Raw genomic sequence first — 21,409 nt, forward strand, 5'->3', positions numbered from 1 at the left:
TCATTTTTCCTTACCCCAAACTTAGTTTCTGTTGTAGGCGGTGCATTCCCTGGCAGGGCAGGGCCACAGTGTGTGTCGACAGGGAGGGGGAGAGGAGAAGGGGAGGAGTAGGCAGAGGGATGAATTCACCCACTGCGAGAAGCTGGTCTTCTATTTAATGGGGGTCTCTCTGCTAAGGAGAGCTCAGAGGAGCCTCCAGAGCTGGCATGGCAGAGGATCTGGAGCTGGGCTTCGGGGAGGCAGCCAGCATGGAAATGCTGCCAGAGGAAGGCAGGCACCGGCCTGATGCCAGAGCCAGGCTGGAGGCCAGCAGTGGCAGCCTGCACTGGACTCTCACCTGCTGCCTTGTGTCGCTCCCCATCCTCGGGGGACTCACCACCTACCTGCTCATTGGCCAGCTGCGGGCCCAAGGGGAAGCTTGTGTGTTCCAGGTAAGCAAGACTCTGCTCTGACCTGCAGATCACTGGGCCCTCAGCGGGCCCCTGGCAGCTTCTGCAGCTTTGGACAGAGCTCCTTGATCCATTGCAGTCTGGCTTCCCACTTATAAAGCAAATAGATTGTGAGGGATGGAGAGATCAGATCAGTTGTATTCTCAATAATTCCAGGTAATGAATTGTCCAGGTTTATGTCTATATGGAATAACCTCAAACCCCGATATTTTTAGATAATTATAATCATAGTATACTGATAATTTGATGACATTCTTTTTCTTAAAAACAAAAAAAAACTCTTTAAATTACATGAGAAACACACGGTCATTGAAAAAATAATTAGAAACATAGATAATGAGAAAAAAAATCATTACCTATAAACCCTTAGAGATGAGCACTGTTAACATTTGGGGGTATATAATTCCTTATTTTTTTTACTACGATGGGATTTTTTAAGTCTCCCAATAGATTATCATTTTATTTACATGTTAATAAATTCACATTGGCATGATGCTGCAGATGGCTGTATTATATGTATGTACATACTTGTGCTGCCATTTATTCCACCAAACTCCTTTTCTTGGGTTTAGAAATATTCTTTTTCAATGCTCAAGAAAGAACCTCCTGCCTGGTTGTCTGTCTCCCAAATTTTGCCAAGGGTAGGAAGAAGCTTGGTCAAAAAAGAGTTTGAGTCTAGAGAGAACAATGGCAAGAGGGGGTACAGGTGGCAAGGTGAAAATTTGGAATTCAGGACTACAGACATCCTGAAGAATATGCAACTCAAGTGATTTTATTTAAAGAAAAAATGTTCCTATGCAATCTGTGATGGCATTTCATTTCAGTTAAAAGTATTAAATTTCAGAGGAGAAAAGAGTTTTCTCAATTGGCTTCATTGGAAACCTGGTTTCCAAGCAATCCTGGCCAACTTCAAAGCAGAGACACGTGGGCAAACTATGGCTAATGTGTAACTCTCGTGACCCCATCAGGTCAACAAATGAACCAGGGATTCGGGCAGCCACATTCAATGCCACATGCCTTCATTTGAGAAATGTAAAACTACACAGGTGCCTGGAAATGCTGTTTGGGCTTGGGAATTGGAGGTCAGGCTGTGATCCCTTGACCACTATAGGGCTGGTTCTGATGAAGCCAACACTGCAGGGTCTGGTCAGCCCTCTGGTTCTGTTCCTCCTTGGCCAAAAGGAGACATATGGTTTTGAACGTGGCACTGAGTGTCCTCCAGTGACCTACTGGAGTGCTGAAGGGATCTACCCCGCTGCCCAAGATGACTTTGAGATCAATGATGTCTGCAGAAGTCAGAGAATGTTGTTTTAGATTTGGAAGTCTATCAAGTGAAATGCCACTGGGAGGGCCAGCAGCTTTGCCACAGTCATGGAGTGAGCATCAAGAGAGCTATCCTGTTAAGGTCAGCGCTGGGTCCTTTATCCTTGTCACTACCCCCCACAGTCCATTGCAGGTCCTGGTCCATTGTCAGTGTTTGGGGAATGGATAAGGCTCACATGATTCATCCCGTGATAGTTCAACCCATCTCAGCAGAGAGTGGGTGTGAGGGGACATTTCTTCTTGCATGAGAAGAAAGAAAGGGAAATGGAGAGAAGGTTGGGGCAATCAGAGTCAGGAAAAGAAACAACTGATCCGCTCAAAGCAGAGCATCTAACAAAGAAGAAAGTTTAAAGAAGAGTTGAAAGAAGTTCAAAGAAGGTCCTATTTGCCAAGACACAGACTTAAGGGAACTACAGGGCTTGGTGAAGCATCCCAGGGCAAGCGACAGTAGGAAGCCTAAAGCCACAACGTGGCCTCAAGGGACAAGTGCAGGGAGAAGGGAAAGAGGAACTCAACAAGAACCAGAGCTAGGGAAAGGGCCTGTAGTGAGCAGTTGGGGTCATCCATGATTAGAATGCCACACCAGACGTCCCAGACACAGACCCCACTACCTATAAAAGCCATCAGACAATCACAGGTGGTGGGGCTAATAAGGCCTTTTAAACTCATACAGCCTAAAGTCCTTTGTTTTGCAGATAGGGAAACAGAGGGCTGCAGAGATTTGCCCAAGCCTGTCCCACCATCAGGGGCAGAGCCAAGATTCCACCCCAGCCATCTGGGTTGACCCCACTCCATGCTCCTCCCCCACAGTGCCAAGCTGCCCACAGTAATCAGGGCCAAGGGGAGTCACAGCTATTACCAAGCACCAAGACTGACCCCAGTGCCAGTCTCTCAGCAAGGAGCTCCTTCTACCAAATCTCACTTCATCCTCAGAACAACCCAAACACCCAGGACTCATAGGGCTGCCTATGTTTTTCCAAGGAAGAAAGTAAGGATCTGAGGAGGAGAGGTACACTCAAGACCTTACAATTAATAAGACCTAGGTCCCAAATTTGAACTAAGTTCCAAATCCCCCAAAGTCTGGAACCTTCCATAAGCCCTGCAAATGCAAAGCGCCAGTGTAGTTTGCCTGAGTCTACCAAACTCACCTTGGGGGCTAATAACCACCATTCTCTCCCCTCCAGGTTTGTCTCCTTCATGTACCCAGCCCCTGGCCCCTATATCCCACCTCCACAAGCCCCATAGTCCTTTTCTTCTGCCCACACCCTTCAACAAGATCCATGGAATCTGAAGTTGCTTGGGGAGTGAGTTTTCTATTTCCACAGTAGCCCAGACCCAAAGGCAAGTCAACTCTAACTCAAGGAAAATCAAGAGAAGGATCAGTCACCCCTTCAAATATGTACACAGCCCAGAAGAGCAAGCTCAGAGCAGAGGATAAGCTGATGGAAATAATAATAAAACAGTGTGGACAGTAACTCTCATGTCATGCTGGTAGAGCTTTTCTGAACGTGATCTCACTTGGATGTTCACACCAACCCAGAGGGGGCTGTGAAGGGATGACTGGTCACACTTGGCCAAGGGGGAACCTGAAACGTTGAGGTTTCTGTGTGAGCATCCAAGATCACAGAGCCAGACTGCTAGATGGTAAATCCAGATCACATTTGGCCTCGAAGTATTACCTTCTCCCCCACCCACAGGCAAGCTTTGTGATCCTGGAGAGCACTTACTATCCTCCTTTTTTATAGATGAATGAATGTGTTGGGGAGAAATAAGGAACAGGAGTGGGTATTCATAGGAAAGAAATTCTGTGGACACGGGCCAGGACTTCTTTCTCCACAGGAGAGCCAAAACAATCCCTTGAAAGCTTCAGCAGGTTGGGTCACAGCTGAGTCAATGCCCTCCCTCGGCAGCTTTGTCTCATACCTTGCTCCTTCCTTTCCACTGCACTCTTCTCCCCTCCCACCATCACTGGCATCTCAGCCATGCTGCTTTGATCAGCTCCCCCAGTCCTCCAAGCATTCCCCTGCTGCCACTGCATACCTAGGCTGTCCACTCTTCCGGGACTTCTCTCCCTCAATCTTCTTAGCAACCCTAGGAGGTTGGCATCATTAAAAATCTTTTCTAATCCAACATAAAAAGGGGTTGAGGGTTGAGGTCTTGAGAATGTTTTTTTGTGGGGCTCAAAGGGAAGCAGTGAGAAGGGTGCAGAATCTCTCTGAGCTTTGGTTTTCCCACCCGTAAAACTGGATAACATTACCTACCCAACAGATGTGCTGGGAAGATTCGAAGCAATCTCTGTAGAGCACCCAAGGGAGAACTTGGCAATAGTGGGACTTGTTAGGTGTTTTCGTTTTTCCTTCCTCTAAGTAGCGGGGGAAAGTTCTGCACAGATTTATAGAAACCTTTCGTCCCAGGGTCAGCAAACCGTGGCCCATGGGCCAATCCAGCCCACCAGCTATTTTCTGTCAATAAAATAGCCCTTCACAGCCAAAGTTTGCTGACCCCTGATCTGGTATAATCTCCTCATTTTATAGTGGAGGAATCCAAAGATGAGAGATGGAAAGGAAAAGTTCAGGGTCACAGAGCTGGAACTAGACTCTGTTTCTACTGGAGCTGGGACCAGGACTCTATATAACAGAAAACAGGACTCTACTCTTGCTGGGTCCCCAGTCTAGACATTAGGAAAGCAACAGCAGTGGGTATAGAGGTGTCCCAGGTTTTTATTAGCAGCAACTAAAATAGTTACCAGGACTGTTAAAAAATATTTTAGAATGGATTCTTCCTTCTAGGATTGTGTAACAAAAAAAAAAAAAGAAAAAATTCAATGTGACAAACATTACCCAGGTAAATTGCAGAGTAGAAATCAAAAATAGATTTGGGAAGGGTTGGAATTTAATTGTCTTTAAGTGACGTCGCCATAAACATATCAATTAAATGGAGGCACCTGCATGCAATGGAAAATTGTGCAGCTGCTGCTATTAAAAAGAATGAGTCAGCTCTATATGGAAGGGTAGTGAATTCCCCATGAGATATTCAGAAAAAAAAAAAGCAAAGTGCATAAAACCACATGTAATATGGTACACTTCATTTTCTTAAAAAATAATATATATTCATAAACTTGAATATGTTTATAAATGCATAAAATAGCTCAGGAAGGGTCCAAAAGAAACTGGTAACTTTGTTAGCATCTTGCTAGGGAAATTAGGTGGCTAGTGTATGAGGAAAGGAGGAGATATTTTTAAATCTATAACCATTGGCGCAAAATGTAAATATCACCTATACATAGAAATAGCAAAATGTTTTCGGACTTTTAGACTCTTAGAGGATGTTAGACAGAGTTGTGTCTTAGAAAAATCCTGGGCCGAAATCTCCAAGTCTGTTTGAATGCTGACCTAGCCACCTCTTAGCCATGTTATCTCACCTTCCTGGGCTGCAGCTTCTTTATGTAAGAAATGGGGATATTTAGAAATAAATTATTTAAAGTGCCTGGCAAGGGGTGCTGGGTTAGCAAACAACAGCTATGATGACCATACGGTTGGGAAACTTTCCTGCTTGCAGAAATTACATCATAAGAAGGCAAACCCCTCCACCTACTCTGGAATCTGTCATCTCCAGGTCAGGGAGCAGGTTTTGATGCTGGAGGACTTTTCTTAGTCCTTGGTATTTTTAAATGTCTTGGCACCTACCCCCGCCCAACCCCAGTCCCTACTCCACTGTCCTCCCAGCTCCACCACGGCCTGGGCCTTCTTTGGGTCCTTCGGTGGCTCTCTACTGCCTTCAGGATAGGTCCTCAGCCCCACACTGGCCCACAGGTGCCCTGAGCCCCTTCACCTTCTCTGGTGCGCAGCCCCAGCACACACAGTCGGTGCTCCAGGTGTGACCGAATATTCTGAGTTCATGCTCAGCTCCAAGCCTGGCACAGGTGGGCACTCCATACAATGGAATGAATTCTCAGGGATGTTGGGGACAGGTTCCCGCTCAGGGCTGCCACTTCTAGATTCAACCCTGAATCAACACATGCTTTCTACACACACACTCACCTCCCATCCACTCCTGAATTCACTCCAATCTCTTCCTACCCCTTCCCTTGTTCCCTGAAGCCCTCTTCCCCACACACTTGCCCCTGCCCCAAGGAGTCCCCACCCAAGCCAACAGGATCCCACAGTGACTAGAGCTTGGGTTGCAGAGTTACCCAGACTTCGAGGAAAGCAATGGTCCCACCAATGCATAGCCGTGACCTTATAATAACTTATTCATACCAGACACTGTGCTAAGCTTTTTTGTATTTAAGGTTTCAAGGAGAATAAATTAGATCATATATATAAAGCACTTAATGTGGTTTCAAGCATAGAAGACATGTGCAGTGCACATTTGTTCTTCTATGTGTTAGCTGAGTAAATCCTCAAAATCCCCATTTGGTAGATGATGAAACTGAGGCTTAGAGAAGTTAAGTAACTAACTTCCCCAAAGACCCACAACTGAAGAGCGGGGCGCTGGAACTCAGTCCCTCAATGTTTGTCCTTCCTACCTACTATGCTTGAACCCCTCTGCGCATAACCTCAAACAAATTATTCACTTCCCAGGGTGGTTAGGAAGCTTTAATGACAGCATCCTGAAAAGTGCCTGGTACACAGCAAGCACTCAATAAACGCTAGTCCCCTCATCCCTTGAGAGCAGCTACCTGTACCTGGCACACAGAAGATAGTCTCTAGGTGTTTGCTGGACAGAGAGAGGAATGGAGGGACGGGCAAAGTACCAGACCTCACCGAGTCTTAGATTCCCTGCTATTAAGTGAGATTAGTACACTTTCTTCCTAGAGCAGTGGTGAGACTTCTGCAACGCTGTCCAGAAAACCATTGTCACGGGGTAGAAGTTCAATAGATACTATTTCCCTGCCCACCTAACCTTGGATGAACCCTTTTATCTCTCTCAGCATTGTCTGGAAAAAACAGACAATTGAGGCATAAGTGCTTTGTAAATTGCAAAACTCTGATCACATGGTGGCACAGGCCCCAGAGCACTGAAAGAGAAGCCCAAGAGTTACAAAGGTCAGGCTGTGGGCAAAAGGTAAAGGGAGAGGTAGTGAAGGCGTGCTGCAGAAGGAGGAAAGGGAGCATTTGATTCCCAACACCCGCAGTGGCTTGCAGCTGGTGATTTCAGGACCCCTTCATTCACCTGTTGATGTAAACACACACAGATCACTCAGTGCCCAGCACCTCAGGCTTCCGTGTCCTCACCCAGCAGACCGCACACCTGTGGGGCCACCCCAGCACCATGGCTGGAAGAGTTCATTTCCCGGCTCTGTCTCCTTAATGAGGCGGAGCAGCTGATGGCAGCAACGTGCCCAGGTTTCGAAACAGGCCACAGGAGTGGGAACGACTTCATTCCCTCCATTCTTTGGCATTGTGAAAGAGCAGGTGTCCAGAAGCAAACTGAACTGGAGAAGCCTATTGAATGTCTGTTAGGCCGGCGAGGATGCTACCCAGAGCTCCTGAAGGATTCAATTCTGATGCTAGGTGTAGAAGTATAAGGGCGGCTGCAATTTACAACTGAAGTGATAAAACCGAAGGGAAGACACACTGAACCAACAATACGTACACAATCATGCATTGAGCCCAAAGAAGCAAAGGAAAATGAGCTGGGACTACTTTATGTTTATGGACTTTCTTAAAACTATCACAGTAGTCTTGGAAGGAATGATTGTCTGCTTTTATTGAAAAGGAAACTGAGTCTCACTGAGGTTGGGTAGGATGCCTAAGTCAGAAAGCAAGAAAATAACAGAGCTGGGATTCCCAAATGTGCTTGACTGTACAGACAACATTCTCAGCTCTGCACCACACTGAAGGTTGTAAGTGAAGCCCTCTTCAGGACACCTTAGGGGCTGAAGAAATTAAATGACCTCAGAATAAAACATTTCCAGGCTGGATTTTCCCTTGTGCTAGTACAAACAGGGAGAAGTCAAAGGAAGAGAGAAGGAGGCAAATGTCTGTATCTTTCTTCTCGAAGTGCTGGAAGGATGTTATGGATTGTAAAACAGCACTGCCTTTGCAATTGCAGCATTTATGATAGCGAGTAATGAATACCTCTTCCTGTTTATGATCGACTAGAGAGTAACTACAGGACATGTGAGGAAAGGCTAAATGGGTCATTAGTTAAAATACACTCAAGGGATTTTTCTGGGGAAATGCCAACAAGAGAATCTCAAAGATTATCTTGCTTCGGGCTCATTTGTCCATTGCGCATTCAGCTAATGTTTATGGAGCTGCCGATACGTGCCAGGGTCTGAACTTGGCCTAAAGGTTCAGATACCAGACCCTCCATTTTCTCTTTGACCTTTAACAGTTGTTTAACTTTATGTTTATAAGACTTATAAACGTATACATAAGGCATATAGGATTAAGAGGCTATAAAAAGGTGATGCTGAGCCCTCTTGTGAGAATAACTGAAGGATTCAATGCAGAACACATGGAAATGGCCAGTACAGGGCTTGGCACCTGCTGACCACTCCGTTAAAACATTAGTCTCCTCCTTCTCTCCATCCTTCCTTCTTCCCCGTTTGAAGAATCAGAATAATTCTGCTTCCAAAATGCCTACTGTAATAGGTTATGATGATTATGAGTCAGGGATTTTCAACTAGCATTCAAAAAAGGGAGGAGAGTGGGAGAAAGAAAATCAAATTAACACGCAAATTCCCTGACCTACATAAACTAAGGGTCAAAATGCACCCCTTGCTTTGCTTGGTCTAATCAAACGTGGTGGCAGCAAGCATCTCACTAAGATGAAGATCCAGGGGCATACACATTTTTGCCTCTTCTAGGTCTGGCTCCTGGCCAACTCTTAGCACTTTCAACAAATATTTCTACAGCCAATCCAAGCAGAGCTCAATGAAGACCTTTAGAGGCCCTAGTACTAAAAGATTGTGGCTACTAACCTCTGTGGAATTAAAACTTTTTTTTTATTTAAACAAACTGCAAAACTGCATGTATTCTAAAATTTAAAAAAATCTCTTTCCTAAATTTTTGGATTGCAAAATTCTGGCTAAAGTCACTGGTGCTCAGTTTTGCTCTATCTCCTACTTCTTTTCTGTCTTTGTCTTTCCAGTGCTGGCACATCTGTGCACTTTGCTGATCAGGTAGTCTAGCAAAAGTGCCAAGTACTGCCCAAAGCACTGGAAATAGAGTGGTGAAGAAGACAAAACAGGTCAGGTCCCTCCCTGTCTGCACACAGCTTAAATTCCACTGGAGAGAGAAAAGCATTTAGCACCCAAATAAGTAATAACCTTCAAGGAGTAATAAATGTTCAAGGATTAATAAAATTGAATCCTGACTCCCACCAGGGGTTTGAAAAGACCCTTAAGTGGAAATAAATCTCATTCTTCTGGATGCTTTTGGACCCTGTGGCTATTCAAATTTGAAGGCTAATGATGCAGCAGTCAGCACCCCCTCTAGTGCCATGGTCTACTGGGTACCAGAATTAGCCAGCAGTGAAGGTGATGAGTCAGTGTTGGAGGACATCAAGGCATTTTATACACCTGGTGTGGCCAGAAATCTTCTTGAGAACAGGCAATGAGCCAGTGCAAATGCACAAAACTTTCCTAAGTAAGCTACTATTTCATCCCCTCAGATCTCTTCATTCATCCTGCCCTTGCTCAGGATATCCTTCCCGTGATAGACAAAGTCATTATTAAGAGAAACAGCAAAGAGAGGTTTAGATGTTGTTCTTGTAATGAAAGTCCCAGGTAATGTTATTCTTGTGGATTCTTGGAATGTTGTGGTCTTCAGTGCTGCCAGTTAGCATTGTCACAGCCTCCAGGTGTGTAGCAGCATTTGGGGCCACTAAAATCCAGATATATCCATCCATGCATGGAATGAAAATATATCCCCAGGTTATAGAAATTCAGCAAAGCAAATTTAGGGAAATGTCTTCATATCCTATATATCTGCTAATTACAAATGGAACTCTATGAGCCAAAAAAGAATGCTCCAAAGTCTTAGCTGAGTGTCTGCTTAGCCAAAGACGAGCAGGATACTGATGAAGATTTCTAAACAGAGAACTGAAGGGAGCAGAAGGCCAGCCAGGGCAGCTACCTCTTCCTGTACAAGGGGATGCAGTCAAGCCCTCTCCAATTCTCTTTAAGAATCCCATCTTCAGTTTTCTGCCTTGCCAAAGGATCAATTCCTTTCTCAGCTCTGTCAATAGTGAGGAATGAAACAGAAATCCGAATAAGCTACTTTCAAAGACATTGATGCGAGACAAATAGTCACATCAATTAGGTTTAGGTTTTCAAAATCATTGTATTCACGACCCTATGCCAAATGTACATAATGCATTCATTTAGCAGCAGAAATCCTTGCCATTTTTCAGCTGTCCTCATGCTCTGTTGAGCCTTCTTACTCTTGCACAAGATACTGGTCTTGTCTGGAATGGTCATTATCTCTCTTATCACCTGGTTAATACTGGCAGAACCTGTAAGACTCAGTTCAGGTGTAATTTCCCCTGCTTCTGGGCCAGGTCCCTGTCCTCTGCACTCTGTGCACAATGCATGGAACTCCTGGTACTTATCCATCCACAACGCCGGACCAGGAGCTTGCCCAAAAGCTGTCAAGTCCAATGATTTAGGGCTTGGGATTCTGGGGTCAACTAGCCTGGGCTGAAATCCTGCTCTTCCGCTTTTAAGGTACAGGAAGCTGGACAATTTACTTAAACCCTGTGAGCGAAACTTTCAATAAGAGGGCATGGTACCATCTACCTTAGAGGATTGTTGTGAAGCTGAAGGAGGCAGGCTAGAAAATGGAACAGAGGAAGGAAGAAAGCAGGGGCAGGAAGAACCATTTGAGGACTGTTGGAAGAATCCCGGAGGACAGAGTGCTGAAGCCTAGAGTGGAGAGGAGGCACAAATGAGAAAAGCAGCAAAAATAGAAACAATTGCCTTTGGGTGTGTGGAAGAAGAAAGAAGAAAGAACTCAGGTCTGGTAACTGAGGGGAAGCAACGGTGGTACCAGTGTCAGGATTAGGGAGCAGAAGAAAAGGAGTTAGACAGTAATGAAGTCAATTAATCATGTAAAGACAAGAAATCCTCAAGAGGGCTTCAGCAGAGGTTAAGTAGAGTGGTTTGGGAGTAAAAAGAGTCTGGAGGTCTGAGTTCTCTAACAAGATCACTGTTATTACAGACCTGCTTTCTCATACTCACTAAACTCAACAATGACACAATCATCCCCACATGACCACACATACATGTGGACTTCACTTACATCATACCACACCACAGACACATGGAGACATGCAAATGCAAACACACATCAAAGTGCAGTCTATCCCACTGATAGAACCACATTCTCATGCTCACACAGACACACAGTTCCTCATTTACAAATAGATAAGTACACACACATACACGCACATATTTTAGGATGTAGAACTGATGGACGTTCATGGTGACATGAAAATGGCTCAGTTGGTGGGGACATTGCAGTTAAAAGAACTAAATCGAAGACTCTGGGCTCAGCCAAAATCATATAGAGAAGTGTTTTGGGAATATTGTAAATGTATGACAGTGATTTTATTCCTAAGCTAAGAGTTTAGTTTTGCTCCTGAGCTTTATAGCCAGGCATGTGTGTGGTGGTTTCTTCATCTTCGCATGTTCTTTACACTGACTTAGTTATTTAGGGCTAGTTAGAATGTTAATATTAGTGATTTAAGGGTGTTTTAATTTCTACTTTACAAATGAGGAGGCCAAGGCTCATAGAGGAAAAGCTGTTCAAGATCATATAATTACTATAAGCAGGATTCAAATTCAGATGTGTCTGCTTCCAAAGCAGTTGCTATTCCACTACCATGTGGTATCTGAAATGGCTTACAAACTAGGATAGCACTGAGGAAAAAGTCTTCACGTATTGAGTGGAAACAAGGAAGAAAGTATTGAGACTGACGAGAAGGAGAACCTGACCATTATTTATTTTCTTGCATCATTTTTAAAAATAGTTCCAATTTTTGTATTGTGACGGGGAAATATATATAAAGTGCCATTATTTGTTTAAAAAAAAATAAAGCAACAAGAAGAAGTTGGGGTCCTCTAGTGTAGAACAGGAAAAATTATCAGAATAGAACTTTCAGCGTGAGCTTCAGAAGCCAGCATAAGTGAGAGAAGGGTCTTTAAGGGTGCCAGAGGAAGAAAAGGGAGGGCTTAGGACAAGACTCCTATCAGCCGAAATATGTACATTCCTATTGCCCTCATCACAAATTATCCAGGCTGGGTAGCAGTGGCATCCTAATCATATCCATGCTATGGGCAGCTGTTGGGGTCAGGTGGACAACAGAAGGCCTGACCCATATCTGTCTTTCCTAACAGACTCCAAAAGGACAGGAGTTTGGACCATCACATCAGCGAGCTTGTAAGTATGTTTGTCTTGGATGTCTTTTCTTGAGGGGAAAAAGAACATTTTTGGTAGTTCTGATATGCATGAGGTTCAGAGACGGGTCTTTAATTACCAACTTGCTAAGCTGAGGGATAAAAAGTAGAAATGAGGCCCTTCCCTAAGCACAGAAAAAGCAAAATTACACTGTGGCCAAGTGGGGCTCTAGACCTGAGCTCAAACTCCAGCTCTGGAATTTACTAGCAATATGACCTGGGGCAAATAATGTCACCTATCTCTGTCTCAGTTTCATCATCTACAAAAATACCTATTCAACAGGGTTAGTATGAATTAAATTTGTGAACTCCTATAAAAGGCTTCTGAACAGTACCTAGCACATCAAAAGTACTCAATGAATTTTGCTTTTTATCATCATCAACATCATCACTGCAGTTAAAACACACTTGTCCAATATAGTCATCTTTGAGAACCAAAGGAAATTCTGGGGACTTCTAGAGTACTAATGGGTAAAACAGTGGTCCAAAGAGAGAAAGAGATTTGCCAAGGTCATTTAGAGCTACAGATGATTCCCACCCACTCCCCATCCCACTTCTGTTAGGCCATCCATATTAGTGACTATAATTAAAGGGACCAGGAAGAAGATACAAGGCCAGTTAAATCCCACAGGACCAGCAAGAGCAGACAGCTAGAAGAGTGAAGGAGAGGAGAGCCATGATTGATTGATCACTGAGCACATACCAGGAATCATGCTGAGCACTCTCCATCTATGGTAGAGATTCCTGTGCCTGTCTTAATAATGGGAAAATAGAACCTCAGACAGGGTAGATAACTTACCCAATGTAACATGGCCAAGTTTGCATTAAAGACTCTAACTCCTGAACCTCCCTTTACTCCAGTGGTGCATTCTCAAGACACCGCATTTCAATTCAGAGACCCCCAAGGACTCCTAAGCTCCAGCTAGAGGAGAGGAATATTTCTCTCCCATCACATGCTCCACCCAACTTCCAAAGTGCTGTCTTTACTCACCACCATTTGAGCAATACAAAGCATGTTTCTCCTTTTCTTATAGATGCACCTCCCAGAGCTAATGGAGATAAACCAAGGGCACACCTGACAGGTAATTCTCCTAGATGTGTTCTCCAAAAGATCAAGTCCTGAGACTTCACATAGCACATTTGCCAAAACTCATTCTAGTGGCTTCAAACTGGAAATCACACCACCTGGTAACAGACTCCTCTTCTCTAGCAAGGCTTTTCAGATTTCTTTCTCCCTTTGAAAGGTTCAAAGGTCCATATCTCTTGGGGGTTTTCTTTCAGTTTCTATCAGTCCTCTTCTTTTCTCTTTCATTCAGACTCAGAGCTTCAAGTAATCCTGAATTTGGTGGCAGATGAAGGTTGCCAATTTATCATGTCTACCTATATCTTAATCAAGATGCAGTTACTGGACATTTATATCTAGGAAGGTGCTTCAAAAGAATTTTCATTGATGTGAAGAGATTAACAGGAATCTCTTCATATCATCAGTTGTTCAAGTTGTTCACCAACTTCCCTAGTCTAGTGTGCAAATTCCTGGCATCTCATACCTGGAGTTTTAGGTGACTTGAAGACTGAGGAAAGAGTGCCACAGTATAGAATGATGTTTTAAAAACCCACTGAAAAACTAGAGTTTAAAAACAAGTATATTGAATAAATAAATATATATTTATATATATATATATATTCTCCTGACCAATAAGAAAATTTGCAACCCACAAGAGGTACCTCCTTGCACCCCAAGATATTTGCCCCTAAGAGGGAATGGTTTGGGTAAATCGTGAATAGATGCTGAAAGTAACCATGACTGATCACTTTTTCTATAAGAATGGGAGGGATTGAACAAACTGGGAGGCAAATCTAAAAAGTCTCTGACTATGGAGATGACAGCCTCTTCTTGTTGAATAGAGAGAAATAAGAATATGTGCCAGGCACAGTGGTGGGCATTTTTGCATCTATTATCTCAATTAAATCTGACTATCAACCCAATGAAATAAAGATTAGTCATTCCCACCCACATATGAGGAAACTGAGGGTCAGGCAAGTAAATTCATTTGTCCCAAGTCATACAACTAGGAAGAGGAAGTGTGGAGATTCAAGCTTCTCTCCCAAACTACATTGTTTCCATTACAACATACTCCGTACCCAAGCTCCTACTTGCTGATATGTTGACATAGCTAATTGCATATCAACTTCAAAGAACTGTGCCTTGTCAAGAGACTAAATATATTTTGCTTTTGGATCATCTAAGAGGAAAATTGAATGAAAGAGAGAGGGAGAGAGAAAAGAAGAAAGGGAAAGAAAGAAAAAGAGAGAGGAAGAAAGGAAGGAAGGGAGGGAGGAAGGAAGGGAGGGAGGAAGGAAGGAGAGAAGGAAGGAGAGAAGGAAGGAGAGAAGGAAGGAGAGAAAGAGAGAGAGGAGAAACCACTGCATCATCAGCAAAGGAAAAGTACAATTTTTCAGGTAGTAAAAATGCCTTTCACAAATTTCTCAAAGAGACACCAGAGTTCTACAGAGGTCATTTAATTTAGATAGTCTGGGGCCAGAGTCACATACATTCTAGACATGTTGCAAAAGAAACCCAAGGTCCAGTCAGGAATGTGAAAGTAATTTCAGAAAAACCAGGAACCCGGTTGCTGGCCACCCACTTGGTGTGAAGATTACTAAACGGTCTCCTTAAAAATAGCCTATCCCAGCACTGTGACTGACAGTGCACAATGGTAATTGCTCCAGATTTCAAAAGGAGTTGAAAGCATGTTTTTCTTTCTCCTAGAAAGCATAGCTTTATTGCATATTATCTTATTTGAAATCAGTGGCTTAAACCAATGACTTGATTCTAGTCATTATTTCTGAAGTGACACATGTTCAGAAAAGCATTCATTCATATATTCTATATAACGTATATGTGTGAATAATACAAACATAAGAACGCATAAAATATATTAAATGAATAGGTGTAGTTTTTAATCTTTCAATATGAAAGATACTGGTTTACTTTGGGGAATTAAAATAAATATGTATTGAGTAGAGCTACCCAGCTATCATGACAAAAATGTTTATGTCTCTTCCTTTCACTTGATCTTCAGAACAAGATTATGAGAGAGATTTAATCCCAGGATATGCACTGGAAACTGGCTCACATAAAAGAAAGAAACTATATAATTGATTACTCAGCTGGTATGCTGCAAAGTCAGGATCGGAACTGGGCCTAAGTAGCCCCAAGCCCTTGACTCTTCTAACTACATTGGCTTGCATTTTGGACCTATTGATGTGCCAAGATCTGGATCTCTGGCTCTAACACATGCCCTGTATATTGATTCTCTATTAATTGCTGCCTGCATTTACAAGGCTTTGGACTACAGCATTGGAATGGAGTGACAAGGAACCCTTGACTCTCTCTCTGAAGCATCCTCTTTGTAGCAGGGCATGTCTGGAACAAAAAGGCTCACAGAGGTGAATGTAGTTTAGAGGCTATTCCTACTAGCTAGGGGTTGGCACACACCATCTTATTAGCCCTTTCCACAGGTGCTACTATCATCTTTCTCTTTAATGAAAGCTCAGGAAACTCAGGTTCAAAATGGCAAAGTAATCTATCAAGGTCACCCAGCTCAAGATGCTGCTCTCTTTCAACACATAAATATCCATATCCACACACATACCCTCTACTTATTCCTCATCAAAGCTTTTATTAGCTGTTTGTTTTATGCGGCCAATTTACTCTGCTTTGAAAACAATTTGAGACTCCTTTTAGCAAAGTCCACAGGTTCTAATGTGAGCAAACTAAACCTCTCTTTTGTCTTTGCAGTTGTGAGACAAACTCTTACACAACACTTGAAAAATCAGTTTCCAACTCTGCACTGGGAACATGAACTTGGCTTGGCCTTCACCAAGAACCGGATGAACTATACCAATAAATTCCTGTTGATCCCAGAGTCGGGAGACTACTTTGTTTACTCACAGATCACATTCCGAGGGACCACATCCGAGTGTGGTGAAATCAACCAACGAAGCCAGCCCAGCAAGCCAGACTCCATCATCGTTATCATCACCAAGGTAACAGACAGCTACCCTGAGCCAACCCAACTCATAACAGGGACCAAGTCAGTGTGTGAAATAAGCAGCAACTGGTTCCAACCCATCTACCTAGGGGCTGTGTTCTCTTTGCAAGAAGGAGACAAGCTGGTGGTAAATGTCAGTGACATCTCTTTGGTGGATTACACAAAAGAAGATAAAACCTTCTTTGGCGCCTTCTTGCTATAGAAGCAAGGGGGATGCCATTGTGTGAAGATCCTCTGCCTCCTAGTTCCTAATTTTCTTCCTTCGTATGTAATTATAACCAAGGATTTTCTTGTGACCAAGGGTTAGAGAACATTCAACTACAAAACAGTTTAGCTATGAAATGTAGGTCCCAAAAGTTAAGCTGATGTTCCTTAACTGATGAGAATACTAACTGGGAAAAGGCAGAAGAGAACAGACATTATCTCGGTTTCTCAGAGGAGTGGTGAGTTTCTAAACATTAAAACACTGGTCTATTCGGGTCGGGAATTGAAGACAAACTTTCCACACCTTCCTACTACACATCTCTCACCAGGGCCCCTGGTTATTGCCCATTTTGATCATGAAGTATTTGCTTCAGTTCAGAAAGCTTGAGCAAAGTCAAAAGCTCCTGAGAAGAATGCAAGCCCCTGAGAGGCAAAGTCCTTAATCAGTTTCCCCAAACACATACTGTCATGCCTTGTCTAAAAATATGGAAAGAGAACTGGAGTTTCCTCATGAATCATCTCAAAAAAGGAGCTGGTTTTCATTCTATTTATAGCATATATCTTGAGCCCTATTGTGTGCCAGCCACAATTCAAAAGATACAATGAAGGATGAAACAGACTCCTCTCAAAACCCTTACGAATATTGCTAGATGCTTCCTGATCAAATATCACTCAACACACTCTAAAGATCAATGCCAAGTTCTAAAAAATTATCTTCTGACACATTCCATAAAATTTCTGGAGCTTTCTGATGATGTAAAATATCCAGTTGGCCAGGCCACCTAAGAAACTTGCAGACAAATTTCTAGCTCGCAAGACAACTATAAAACAAACTTGATTAATGCCAGGGGACAATGGACTTACTCTCTGGGAAACAAAAGAAAGCAAAAAAGGAAAGTCAATCACCAAATCTGGAGAAGTTAACCTAGATCTCTGAGTATGACTCACAACTTTATATGTAGTGTTAGGTAGTTATTTTTCTCTTAAAATATTCAAAAGGCCTTAAACATGGAGTTAACTAATCAACCCAACCAAAGCTTCTTCCCTTGAGGTCCCTCCAGTGCCTTGATGGATTCATATCCTCTAATCTGTGTGATTTTTCCAGCACTAATATACAGGGAGGGGAGGGCATTTCTGTTCTCCCAGCCTCTGTTGATTTGGCTGTAAAGCAGAAATTGTAGCCTCCACCAGTTTGTTTCCCAGAGTTGCTATGAGGATCTAAAGAGCTCAAGGGATGAAATGTGTTACCTTCAAACATTCTGTGACATCTGAGAGCATTTCAGTGTGATATGGGGAGTGAGTGCCAGCAGCTGGGCCACTACTACAAATCCTTTCTCTGGTTGTTGGTGACCTCAGGAATGGGTTTGAGAGCAAAGAGCACAAAAGTGACTCATTCTACTCATTGCCAGGAAACTCTAGAGGCGGGGAGGTGCACAGCCGGGCTCCTAAGCACCATGACTGGCTTAGTAGCATTCAATTAATATTTGTTGACTTATAATTAAATAAAAATTAATTTCCAGTTTCTCAATAGGGAGGTTAAGAATCTAAGCCTATTTCCTAACCTCTGCTAGGTTCACTTAAACCAGGCAGGGAGAAAGGCGTGGTCACCTCCACCTGGGGTTTTGAAGAGTCTTCATAGAGGAAGTGAAGCTTAAGCTTGAAAGGTGGGTGGACACCAGATGGTTGCAGAGAAAGGGCATCTCAGACAGAGGAATTACCCTTTTTAAGCAGAAAAGAAAGGTTTCTCAGTAACTGTAAGACTAGGTAAGTAAGAGAACATTTCTTCGACCAATTCCTAAACATTTATTGTCGACCAGAGGTGTTTTATGAATGATTCTGGTCTGGCTCCGTGATCAAAACTAACACTATTATTTAAAAAACATAAAATACACTCTGCACTTGTCTCCTCCATACACGAGAGTGCCAAGTGCCTTTGGGGTCTGGAAAGTGTTTGCACTGAAAGAGTTGGGAGTCAACTGTTTACCTTTTTCTCCGCCAAAAGGAACCACGTGCCAAGGGCTTTAAAATATGCCCCCTTTTCCTTAAGGGATCTGGTGGATTTAGAAGTTTTCCCAAGAAATAAGAATTTTCTAACATTCTGAGGGACTTGAGGCTTTCCAAAAAATCCCTGCACATATTTATTTTGCTGCTGTCATAAGCTTGTTTATATAAGAACATAGTTTAGCTCAAGTTTTCACTGCTGACCTTGTTAAATTCTCTGTGATGTATCTTTTGGTGTTCAGAAAGGCACTGCCACACGTTCCTAATAGGACTCAAGACAGAAGTTCTACTTCCAATGCATTGTCTCCATGACAAACATTAGAGTACTATTTTTAAAAGAAAGTGAGAGAAAGTCTTTTAGGAACATGGGATGGACCATTAAAGGGGTTAATGGGATGTACTCAAGGGTTTGGGGATGAAAAAGAAGCTTGCTTTAGAGAATAATTAAGTTGGGGGGGGGGTGGGGGTGGACTTAACCAGTAAGTTAAATGTCTCTCAAAAGGCTTGATTCAAATCAATTTGGCAAACATTTACTGAGTTCCTGCTTACCCTAAGGCTACAGAGAAAAATTATCTTAGTCATAGAGCTTTGTTCTAACTGCTGAGCACTTCTGTTGTCTGCAGATCCTTTCAATTATTTTGGTTTTATTAGCTAATGAATTAGCTAAATCTAGGCACATAAATATTTTCTCATTATGAAATGGGTGCCATTTGATGAAGTATGATCAAAGCCAAAATGATTTGTGTTTACTATGTGTTTTTTTAAAGTTATTCAAGAACAACTTTCAATAAATAATGGGGGAGGGGGAAATAAAGACACCCTTATTTAAGCCACTTGTAGAAAGAGGTTAGTACATGCTGGACTTGTTTGATCATCAGCACCTTGAAAATATAAGGAGTTTACAGATGACCTCGGCCAATATAGGAACCCTGTATTTCGATGCTGCAAATGCTTTAGATCTATCTGAAAGAACAGAATTGTTTAATCTACTAAAATTTATAATTCTTTTGACAAAGACACAAAAGAAGCATGTCTGGTTCAGTTAACAGGGCCTGCCAGAGTCTTTGGCCCCATTTCAATATAAGCAACGTCACTGCAGAGGAAATTCCACCTCTGAGCTCGTCAATAACCCCTCTGGATTATAAAAGTTCATCTAGCTCACTGAGCACGAGGCTGCCAACATTCTCCTACAAGGTATTTTCCCAAGTCTTCCCCAATTGGCTTTCCATGATTGTGACATTGGGGAGTGATTCTTTGGTTCAGGACTTGCAAAACACACGCAAAAGCCTCTTGCCTCAAGATTTCTTGCTACCCTATGGCCCAGCATCGTGGAAGTGTTCTGCCATTTTTTAAATAATATTTTAAAAAGTAAACATCATTATCCCAGATACTAACAGCCATTGTATCATATGAGCATTTTAGGCCTGGGAAGAATTCAGTGGAGCATTAACCCCTGAATCCTTTTGCTTCAACAGTAGGAGAGTTGGGGTCAGAGCAGTCACATCTATGCCCTGTCTTAGTCCAATAACCATACCGACAATCTCCCAAATTCTGAGACATATTTACACCTCCCCCCCCTCCTTCATTAAGAACTTGGGATGACTAGTCAAGAGTTCAATGGTTTCCAGCCCCATTTTTTCAATAAAACCAGACAAACCCAAACAGGAGACATTACCTGCCCAGGGCCACAGAATAGGTTAATGGCAGATCCAGAGCTAGGATGCTGTTCTCCAGGGTCATAATCCTGGGATCATGCAATTACCCTACACTTAGCAAATAGTATACATAGGAGGGATTGAAGAAAGACAGGAGAAATTTCTTCAAAGACCTGTGGGGCAGTTCAGAAGGTGGAGGAGGCTTCGTCTAGGTGTTCACAGAGGCAAGGGCTAGGGTTAATGAGTGGCAGTTACAGGGTTGCCATTTCTGGCTTGGTACCCAAAAGCTGAATCTCATCAGGTAATTACTTTCCAGTCCTTGGAGACATTCCAGCAAAGGACTTATCTCAGGGGTTTTAGAGAAGCTATTCCTTCATGAGGAGAGAGGATTTGTAGAGCCAAAGGATTTCTAAAGTCTATTCCAAATCTATGATTATATGGCCATGCTTTAATTGACTTCCATGTGCCCCACTGGATCATTAAGGACCTGGGAAGACTTGTCAACAGTTCAATGGCTTCCAGCCTAGAGAGGTTGCCCTTTCTCACTTGTTCAGGTTGTGTCCCACACAAAATGACTCTGAGATCTTGGCCAATAGCGACATGTCAGAGAATGTGAGGGCTGATGAGATCTGCAGGGTTTATCTACTCCAAATTGCATCATTTTAAGGAGGAATAAATCCATGCTCAGAGGTATGTCATCACTGGTTCAATGTCAGACAGTAGTTAGTAGCAATGCTAAGTCTAGAATTCATATTCCTGACACCAAGACTGATTGTCTCTCAACTTCATCCATTAGCCAGTTTTGTGGGTAGTTTTTGTTTTGTTCTGGTTGTTTGTTTTGTTTTGAGCATTTGTCACACAATAGCATGTGCTTAGATGCTGGAGATCCAATGGGAAAAGCAACAGGCAAGTCCTACTCCCAGGATACATACATTCAGGAGGAAGGAGACACACAGTGTCAAGTCAATAAAGTAGCTGAACTTAATCAAATGATTTTATCCTTAAAGTCATTAAAATATATAATTTTCTCCTCTTTTGTTTCAGGGGTATACAAATGGAACAAATATAGTTATTTGTGTGGTTTTAGTGATAAGACCTATGGGCTTTCATTGGTTTTATGTTTTATATTAAAACGTCACAACCCCAAGATAAAATGCATATTGTATGTTGTTGAGTATGTACTTAACTAGTATGCATCCCATGTTTTCAGGTACTACTGTATGAATTCTAATTTCTGTGATTGAAATATTGTATGTGTTAATGTATTTAATAAATGCGACTTAATAAACTGGCATTGAAGGCCACAGTATTCCA

General features: G+C 42.7%; 2 protein-coding genes across 4 annotated transcripts in view; one reads left to right on the top strand and one right to left on the bottom strand.

Annotated features, from left to right (window-relative positions):
• The window catches only part of LOC143669143 (uncharacterized), a 119,999-nt gene extending 119,377 nt beyond the window's left edge, over positions 1–622 (bottom strand). For all 3 annotated transcript variants that reach the window (XR_013168750.1, XM_077143726.1, XM_077143732.1), the window contains exon 1: positions 384–622. Coding sequence is in view for 1 of the 3 variants with exons in the window: in XM_077143732.1 (XP_076999847.1) it covers positions 384–391 (8 nt within the window). In the remaining 2 variants the exon portion in view is untranslated. The remainder of the gene's footprint in view (positions 1–383) is intronic.
• On the top strand, positions 97–21,405 carry TNFSF15 (TNF superfamily member 15). The gene is made up of 4 exons (XM_077143709.1): positions 97–431; positions 12,121–12,163; positions 13,215–13,262; positions 15,983–21,405. The coding sequence occupies exons 1-4, from the start codon at positions 207–209 to the stop codon at positions 16,435–16,437; spliced, it is 771 nt and encodes a 256-aa protein (XP_076999824.1). The 5' UTR covers positions 97–206; the 3' UTR covers positions 16,438–21,405.
• Positions 21,406–21,409: the final 4 nt, after the last annotated feature.

The sequence above is a fragment of the Tamandua tetradactyla genome, chromosome 2 (genome assembly GCF_023851605.1).
Source record: "Tamandua tetradactyla isolate mTamTet1 chromosome 2, mTamTet1.pri, whole genome shotgun sequence".
NCBI classification, from domain to species: Eukaryota; Metazoa; Chordata; class Mammalia; order Pilosa; family Myrmecophagidae; genus Tamandua; species Tamandua tetradactyla.